A 9637-nucleotide genomic window follows, 5' to 3' on the forward strand; every position below is an offset into this window, starting at 1 on the left:
TCTCCATAGGACAGCTACACACTGATCTACTAGGGAGCCACAGGGCTGAGATCCGATTCAAGTGAACTGATAATTAATTAGGTCTTTATGTCATTGCCACAAACATGCCGTGAGACTGTACAGGATCTGTACTTGTTCTTTATTGAGGGAGACAGAGAGAAAGAAAAACCTAAAAGAGAAAACTAGGACAGTGGGGACACATGTGATTCCAGAGACAGGGGGCCTTAACAGCTGGACTCTGTGTGCATGGAGGAGGATTTTCTGATTATATCTAGTAGGGTCCTACCTAGGGTGAAGCACTAATCTTCTGTACACAGCCAATGTGTGACTGTAAATGCTAATGTGTTTTGTCAGGGCAGTGAGTGAGTGGCGGAGCACGTGTCACCTTCATGTTGCCCTCTGCAGAGCCGGTGACAAAGAAGTCCTCGGAGGCATCCAGCGCCAGGGCCTTGATGGCCGAGTCGTGGGCCTGGAAAGTGTGGAGCAGCTGCCGCTGGCGGACGTCAAACACGCACACAAAGCCCTTCCTGCCTCCGGTGATCAGCAACTGCTGTTTAGGAGCGTACTGCAGCACAGTGGCCCCGTTCTCATGGCAGGGGAACGCTGATGGGGGGAGACACATGGATGAGATAAATTTGAAACGGATGACCACACAACTGTGAAAAAGGTTAAACTTGTCTTTTTTGAAGCGTTCAGGATTTCTTACCGTGGACCATGGTATTGCTAGGTGAAATCAGAGTATCCCACAGGCATACATTTCTGTGGAGAAAGGAAACCATGGAAAATATTGAATGACAACAGGCAAAGAACAGTGTTGGATAAATACTGGTGTTCCCCCAGTAGATTCAGTGCTGGTGCTGACCTGCTGTCGTTGGACTGCCCGGCCGTGGCGATGAGGCTGGAGGAGGTGATGAAGGCAAAGTCACCACAGGTCTTAGTGTGGCACTGCCAACTCTGGTGGCAGGAACAAGAAGAGGAGAAACAAGGAAAAAAAAAAAAAAAAAGTGAGAAGGATGATTAGTCAACGAAGCTGTTCGATTATCACAATTCACATTTTGTTCTATGTCTTGTACCGACTAGCATCCACATGCATTCGGTTGTGTGGGTGGGGTGTGGATGGGGTGTGGGTGGGTGGATGGATGGATGGGGTGGATGGATGGGGTGTGTGTGGGTGGGTGCCCTCACCAGGTAGGGTTTGGGGTTGGAGGATGTCTGGTTGACCTGCCAGAGACTGAGGAAGCCTTCTCCGTCAGCAACTCCACACTACATAGAGAAGAATACAGAGAAATCAGAACAGCCACACCAAATAGACAAAACATAGGCACTGTGATGTGTGTGTGCGTGTGTGTGTGTATGTACCTTATTGCCCTGGGAGTTGAAGTAGAGGCGGGTGACTCTGGCGTTGCCTGCTTGTCTGAAGCAGATGAGCTGCTGAGGTCTGTTCCACTCAAACATCCTCACACTACCGTCCTGAGCCCCCGTCATGTCTGACGCACACAAACACACACACACACGGAAAGAGAGAAAGAGACAGACAGAGAGAGGGAGTAAGAGAAAGCGAGACAGGGACAGAGAGAGATTAACAAAGAGAGAGAGAGAGATAAGAGACAGAGAGAGAGAGGCAGACAATTATAAAGCATTCAAAATTCAACTGTGTATTTGGGAAAACGTGACACGTGACAGGAGGCGACAAGCCTCTGGCCACGTTCCCAGAGTGTGCACTTACAATACTGATATATGGGGTGCGATGTCATTCTCTTCACATTGTTTAGATTCCTCTTCATGATCTGAAAAACATCACCAGCAAAACATTAACTTGGGTTCTTACTATGGGGCTTAACTTTAAACAACTTCAGGTGAATCAAAACTCATCTGTAGCAGTAGTGGAAGATGTCTTGGTGTAGCGTCCCACTACTGCTGAATGATGCAATGCTACAGGCTTCTGAAGAAACAGGCTGTAAACGGCATGGACAGTGAGACTGACTACAACCCCCCTTCCCTTGAGAAACCCTCTACTCTGAGCCAGTGAACCTGTGTGACACTGTCTGTCCTCTGCTGCTGAGTGTACCATGCTCAGTATTTATCACCGCGGCTGGGACATGGAGAACCCAGGCTGTGTGTGACGCAGGTCTGTACCTTGGGTAGCCGGCTGCGGGAGCTGCGGCTATCTGTGTTTATACGGGTCCATCTCTAACATACAAACACATACCCGCTCTGTATCGGCCACCATAGACTCAGCAGGCCAGCTGTTTAGTCGTCACGGCTCAGTTTGGCTTGGCACTGATAACTATTAAAAATACAAACTTCTTCCCAAAACGTGTAGGGCCGCAGACTGCAGAACAAAGTCAGTAGTCAGTTGCCTTTCTGATGTTTGATGTGTCTGATGTTTCTCTCATGGTCACGTTTTGAACCATTTGGCATTTAATAAATCTAATATATAACAACTCAAGAGTTTGAATGGGGAATGCGGAAAATCATATAAAATACAAAAGCATGGCATCCATAACAGAGCAGAGTCTAGGCCAGTGGTTCTCAATATGGGGTCCGGGGACCACCAGGGGTCCTTGAGGGGGTTCCAGAGGGTCCCCAGCAAAATGATGAATTATTAAACTTCACCATTATTTAAAAAGTTAACACAATTAGAGAATGCAAAAGAATGACTATTTTGGTCATAGTTTCTCTGTTATCTCTCTACCTACAATACAGATAGTCATGGAATTCTGGACAAAATCATATCTAACAATAAAAATATTCTCAGATTTGGGTCCAAGAGAGAAAATCTCATCAAATGGGGGTCTGTGGCCCCCATGAGAATCACAGGTCTAGGCGGTCTGAAGCCTCCACAACAGATCTTAGTTTCCCCCTGCTGGCAGCTACTAGCAACTACATCCCTATTACTGACTGAAAACTGTCACATTTGGACTGGGTGTGTGTTGGTGTATGTGTGTGTTTGTAGTGTGTAGTCTCATACCACGCTGGCTCCCATGCTGGTCTGCCCACTGCCCAGCCATGGCATGGATGCCGAGACCGGCATCTGCGGTGGTGCGAAGGGGACAGTGCTAGCCTGGGCGATGTTGGTGTGAGACGAACGGTAGTCTGCATCGTCAGAGCTGCAAAACAAAACACAACCATGAACTAACCTGCACCACCACAGGCACTGAGCAATGTTCTTCAGAGTTGTTTAGTGGCACAACACCATGTGTGTGTAGGGACGGGTCCCAGGGAGGACAAACAAGATGCCATCAATGAGCCACCATGACTCTGACCTGCGGGACTCCTTGTCAAAGTCCTCCCCGATCCAGGTAAAGGGCTGGGCAGCCACCAGCGTGGACACATCCACCTCTTGGACATCATGAGTGGAGGCCAACACTATCTCATTGGAGTTAGCCTGGGGAAGAAAGAGAACATACAGGTAGACTGAGCAGCAACTTAGACAGAAATGCAGCAGTGATGTGACCATATTTCAGCCACACTGGCAACTCTTACCTTATTAATGGCAAAGGCCATGATTATATCAGACTCCTTGTGGATGATTTTAGCCTTGCCTCCTGGGTAGCCCAGATCCGCCTCCACCTGGAAACACCAGGGATGGAAATACATCAGAAGTCAAGACACATTATAGATAGGGAGCTCCGGGGGCATGAGAGAAAAAAAATTAAAAGCCTATTTCTAGTATTTTTAACAGTTAAAATGGGAATGAGCAGAGGAGGGTGGAAAATATGTATTAAGTAACACTTCCAAGTCATTTTGAGCCATCAAGTCGCTCCAAAGAATACTCCCACTTCACGTGAACACTGCAAAAAATACAGCCACATTCACCAAGGGAGGGGGATAGTCATTGTAGAGTGTGATGAAATGTAGGAGGAAAGAAAGACAGACAAAAAGAAATAAACACAGCACACAATTCAATATTCATGATTTCAACTGTTGATTCAGGTTTCCCCGGTGACACTACCCTGCGCAATCGGCAAGCCTCACACAGCCCCACCACAGTGAGCATGCATGTTAGTAGGTCTATGTGCCACGTCTCTGAGGGGAGATCCTGGTTGGGAGGAGGATTAATGCATTTGAGTCCAGCAGAATCAGCCCAGCTAGACAGGAGGAAGGTGCGAGAAGAGAACAGAGCGAGACGTGTTAAGGACGGGGAGTGTGAGGAGGTGAGGTTATGTGAGCGAAGGTCGTAGGTGTTTCCAGTGAGAAGTAGAGATTAGACGTTAGATCTCAGAGCCTTGAGTAGATTTTCTGCCAGATGAATGGGGCAGGCAGACAGAGAGAGCAAGAGCAGTCACTATCCAGCCAAACTGGATAGGAGACATCAAGAGCTTTTCCCAATACGGCACTACTGCTAACCCCGACCTAGGACTGGGCGATAATTCAATATAATTGTTTATCATCTTTCAGTGGAATCATATCGTGATTTTGGGATATCGTGACACGCATGTCTAAATTGATGATGATAAGCAAAATATATTTTAAAACTCCGACAAAATAAGGTATGGTAGGAATATTATTTGACAATTTCATTTTTGTTTGACATCACACCAAACATTTTATTGTCATGACACCCTGAAGAAGGCATAATGCCGAAACATGGTGATGTAAAATAAATATTTTCATATGGAGAGAAGTGTGCAACCTTCATATACGTAATTACTTAATCACACCAAACATTACCATTAGGTTCAATGGGATGAACACTCATTTGATTATTTAATAGGATTTTGCATATATACATGAGCCATATCATGATATTTATTGATATGGTAAAAAAATACTATAATAAAAGTATTATGATATTAATTTCAACCAAATATACAGTAACTTTTGATGCTCCTGTTCCTCCGAGCTTGGCTGCATAGTGACTCTCCCAGATGGACAGACAGACAGAGCCGGGGCCTGGGCTGGTGAGTGATACTACCTTATCGGGACTGCTAGCTCCTGCTATGCAGTTTGGGCCTACACGGTCCATGTGGTTGTCTACAGACTACACAACACACACACACACACAAAGGCAATATGGACGCAAAACACACAAACACGGCACAACACAAAACACATGCACAAACAGAAAAATAAAACATGGAATGAAAAGAAAATGAAAAGGGTTGACAGGGTCTTTGATGTATACTTTGTGATTGGATGTAAGGAGCTGTCGACCTATAGTCATGTAGGAGTGGAGATAGGATGGGGACTGTGGATCTTACTGCTAAGAGTTGAATCTGAACTCATCTGTCGACTACAGTCAGCAAAAATATAAATAAATATTCTAATAGGAAACTAAGCATCTGGGACTAGAATCCCTAAGGTCTATATTCAATTTTGGACTGGCAGCTACAGTAGCAGTCTATCATGAAAATGATTATATAATCATGATTGGTTCCAGACATCACAGAAGGCAGTGGACTGTCCTGTACTTGATGTCTGAGCAGTCAAAGCAATAATAATGATAATAATAATAATTATATTAATAGAGATAAATGCTCAGTCAGCACCTTTCTGGGTATTGTGGTGAATTGGTGGTCTTGGATATCAGTTTTAGAGCTGGGTTTCAAAATGTTACCAAGGCACTTCAATTTATAAATAAAACAATTATTTATTGAGGCAAACAATCGACCAGTTGAAGCCCATGGTGATGAAGACCTTAATAAATAGTTCCTTGAAACACAATAATAATAATAATGATGATAATAAAAAGCATATGCTCAGTGAGCGCTATCAGTGTTCCTGCTTCATTTTTACAGGTAGAGAGCAACATACAAACATTTTCCATGGCTGGAAATCTAGTGACCAGATTAGGTTTTCTGAGGGTAACCAAGATATGCTGTGCAATAAGGAATGCATATTACTTAAAAGTAAGAAAATAATAAATAAATGTGTTCAGTATAAAAACGTGGTGGGAAATGAACAAAGAACAAAAATGCGAGTGGGTATGAACTGACTGGCTATGAAATAAAATAAAATGATGATGGTTCATCATCATGACTAATGAACACAGTATGAAAAAACACATCAAAACAGCGATCTGGACAGTCTGTGGGCTGCTGACCTCGCTCTGCTTCCTTTTCTTCGTGAAGATGTAACGGATCAAAGTCTCCTGAAGAACTTCCTGTTTGACCAGGAAATGCCAAAGACGCCGAGCCGGGAAGGACAGGTGGTTCTTTGTCCTGACAAATAATAACAGGGACAAAAATACATTGGTAACATGTGGTGCTGGGTATTTTCAGGGACCTTACGTCATGGTGTGTTTGATACTATGGGATACGACACAATCTGATACTTCACACATCGATATTATATACTACGACTGAAATTTACAGTGTATCTGTATAGTATTGTGATAAATACTTTTGTGCATTACTGATATGGCTTAAAGGATGAAATGAAGAAAAAACTGGTTTTAATATTTCCATTCCTCTGTATTAGGCAAATGTTCTTTGTGCTGTAGTGCACTAAAACAACTTGTAATAACATGTAAACATACACTCTGAAACAACTCTTTGTGCTCTAGTGAGCTGAACTTGAGGTAAAATGTAAACAAATGTATGAATGGACATCAGATTTAACCACCGGCTGTTGAAAAACATCCAAGTGGTGTCTAGTCTGGCGAGTGTGTAAATGTGTCATGTTACCACAGTATTTTAACACTGAATGTCAGAGCTTATAGTTCTTGAGTTCATGTTGCTCCTTTTTGTTTTTGAATCTGAAATGTGTCCAAACACGTGGCTTTGCTGGCGTTGGCTCAAGAGCGCCTGTCAGTGCAAATGAACCACTGTAGTTTTGTCAAGTAGGGCCTCCGGACTGCTCAAAGCCGAAGCAAAATGGTGAGTTACTACTCACTTGAAGGGTGTGTTGTCTGGCTCCAGCATGGCCTTGTGTCGCAGTATGGCGGGACCCCCTCCTGCGCTGAGGTCAGTGGGATACGTGTTGATGTAGTTGGGAGGCGGGCCGTCAAACTTGTTCATCCGCTCCAGGAGAAGCTGCTCCCAGTTCTCCAAAGTCTTCAGCACGGCGTTGCAGAGAGGGGAGGTCACTGGCAGGTCTGTCACACCCACGCGCACACACACACACACCAAGGAAGAGTTATTTTACCAGTCTTTTAACAGTGACAAGACCTACGCCAGGTCTGGAATTGAGGTGACTGCGTGCATGCATTTTTGTGTGATGGTAAGAAATTTATCTCGACTTGCAAGCCCCAGAAATACTCACAAATGTAGCATGATTACCAGAAAATGTTTGAATATCTTCATAAAGGATGAAGCTTACTGTATATTACTTTTAGGGTTAGGGTACTGCACCTGTTGGCTGCAGCTATAGTTAGGATCAGGTATCAGGGTGTGTGTGTGTGTGTGTGTGTGTGTGTGTGTGTGTGCGTGCATACCTGTGAAGTCCAGACCGGTGAGTGGGAGGAAGTTCTTGACGTTGTGTAGACCCAGTTTGACCATGACCAGCCGGATCAGAGCCCAGCTACACACCACACAGACAGGCAGGCAAATTCAAATCTGCATGTCATGACACAGGCTTCAGACTGAACAAGCACAAGAACAGCAGAGGCCGAGCCCTACCTGTAGGAGTTGGGGTCGGAGTGCTCCGTTATCTGTGTGTCAGACAGGAAGGCGTCGTCATCATCATCGTCTTCCTCTGCGCCGCTCTCGTCTGAGTCATACAAAGCACCGCTGTCTGACAGAGGCAGGAAGGGCTGAGAGGGAGGCGGGGATGGAGGCAGAGATAGAGCAAAATGAGAAAAAAAGTAAGAGTGAGAGAGAGAGAAATTGAAGAAAGTAAGATTCTAATAACCCAGTGGCTATGAATCACAGATTTGACTGGGGTGTAGGAGGGTGTACTTACTTTAGCCACAAAGTAGTCCCACATGCTGAGCTCTGGAGGGATGAATTTCTCCCTGTAGGCGGGTCTCTCTGTGGGCACCGGGGGTGGGGTGGCAGGGGTCTCCTTGACGGGGCGTCCAGGAACCAGCATCCGCATGTTGAACCTGCGCCTGTGTCGGTCCACATCCTCCGCTGGGGGTGGAGGGGGCACCGCTGAGGGGGAGGAGGAGAACGTAGGGCGATATCTTTCAAACACAGCACACACTGATAAGGTAGATTTGCAGCAGACGCTTAGTTGAGAACGCAGTACACAGAGACAATGCTGCCATCTCCAAGAAATGATAAGGGTGAGCTGAGGCTTCATTGTAAGGCCAAAAGGAGGTCAAGAAATAGATTAGGAAGAAGATAACTGAGCACAATATATATCCCTCATAGGGCAAAATTATTAGCCTTGAATATTAACCTTAATTCTGTCTGAAAGGTGATGTCTGTCTGTAATATGACTAGTGTTATGGTTCATAGCACACAGATGGAAAAATACAGAGAGACACACAAATGCACAAAAATACACACATTTAGGATAGAGACAGACACAGGGCAAGACACACTAGGTTGTGCACAAACCTGCACCATTATCCTGGTTGACTATCTCTGGCACCACTGAGGTCCACCAGACAAAACGAGACAAGACACAGACCAGAGCAGACAGTGCTGTTAGACACACAGACACTACACACACAGCATCATGTCATCTGACTCAGTAAATATTTGATGTGGTGCGCAACACAAAACACACACAGAAACACATGTCAAACAATGATGATGAGTTTGTTGGGCTGGACTGTTCTAAGCATTCTCTTGTATCCACAGTGCTCGAGGGAGGGAAACACAACAATAGGTTGGTTGGGTTTTCTTCTTTTTTTGTGACCAATTTTTTATTGATTCATTCATACATGGCTTTGGCTGCTATCGTTCCCCTTCCCCATTCCCCCTCTCAGGCTTCTTAAGAATAAAAATAAAATAAATAAATAAATAGATCAATTTAGATGTACAAGTTTTGTGTATGTGGGTATAAAGCTATCAATATTATAACATTGTTTGGCCTATTATCTATAAAACAACGTTAATGAAAACATTTACATGATTAGGCTGGGTTAATTAAGTAGTAAATGTATAACTGTAGTACATAGACCATGGGAATAGATATCGGAAACATATTAAGATCGTCCTAGGTATTACTTATTGACAGAAACATGGTAAAGTACAATGATAATAAAGGCAGAATAAATAAATAAATATATAAAAAACAAAAAAAGAGAAGAGGGGCGTATAATAATGCAACGTATTTCATATACAGCACTGTGCAAAAGTCTCAGGCACATGTAAAAGAAAAAAAGCAAAGCGGTTGGTTGGGTTTTCTCATGTTTAAGAGTGTGAATTAGAATAGGACAGTGTGGGCAATGTGTAATGTGGGTATATGCGTGTGTGTGCGCATGCGTGGTGTGCATGTATGTTTGCGGCTGCGCTCAAAAGGGCAGAGCCCTAACATTTGGAGAGCTGATTCCCATCGACAGGCTGGCATTTAAGATCCCCTCTCCTCTCACCCGCCTCTTCAAAAGGCCCTTGGCTTAGACGATTCACTGAGAGCTATCTCAGGCTTTACAGAGATATGGAGTCTTAATGCCAGCCGGTATCTACCTCCCCCACAAATAGTGTGAACACAGACTACTTCAGCCTGCTCTGATGAATATGTATGAGCAGCGTCAAGTTCAATCTATTAACAGACTGATACAGCACACAGCTCCTCAGCTAGT

The 9637-nt window shown here is 44.4% G+C and overlaps 1 protein-coding gene across 1 annotated transcript in view; it reads right to left on the reverse strand.

Moving 5' to 3' along the window:
* dmxl2 (Dmx-like 2) overlaps positions 1 to 9637 on the reverse strand; it is a 40211-nt gene that overhangs the window by 1003 nt on the left and 29571 nt on the right. The window contains exons 40-54 of the mRNA XM_071528660.1: positions 7846 to 8015; positions 7563 to 7696; positions 7379 to 7464; positions 6838 to 7039; positions 6047 to 6164; positions 4919 to 4984; positions 3487 to 3573; positions 3267 to 3388; positions 2972 to 3110; positions 1727 to 1787; positions 1360 to 1487; positions 1186 to 1263; positions 863 to 954; positions 707 to 759; positions 386 to 603 (exon numbers count right to left, since the gene is read on the reverse strand). Of these exons, the coding sequence (XP_071384761.1) occupies positions 386 to 603; positions 707 to 759; positions 863 to 954; positions 1186 to 1263; positions 1360 to 1487; positions 1727 to 1787; positions 2972 to 3110; positions 3267 to 3388; positions 3487 to 3573; positions 4919 to 4984; positions 6047 to 6164; positions 6838 to 7039; positions 7379 to 7464; positions 7563 to 7696; positions 7846 to 8015 (1754 nt within the window). The remainder of the gene's footprint in view (positions 1 to 385; positions 604 to 706; positions 760 to 862; positions 955 to 1185; positions 1264 to 1359; positions 1488 to 1726; positions 1788 to 2971; positions 3111 to 3266; positions 3389 to 3486; positions 3574 to 4918; positions 4985 to 6046; positions 6165 to 6837; positions 7040 to 7378; positions 7465 to 7562; positions 7697 to 7845; positions 8016 to 9637) is intronic.

The sequence above is a fragment of the Centroberyx affinis genome, unplaced genomic scaffold, assembly GCF_046629955.1.
Source record: "Centroberyx affinis isolate AG114_WGS23_722 - 3 ecotype Tasmania unplaced genomic scaffold, CSIRO-AGI_Caff_v1 ptg000122l_1, whole genome shotgun sequence".
Lineage (NCBI taxonomy): Eukaryota > Metazoa > Chordata > Actinopteri > Beryciformes > Berycidae > Centroberyx > Centroberyx affinis.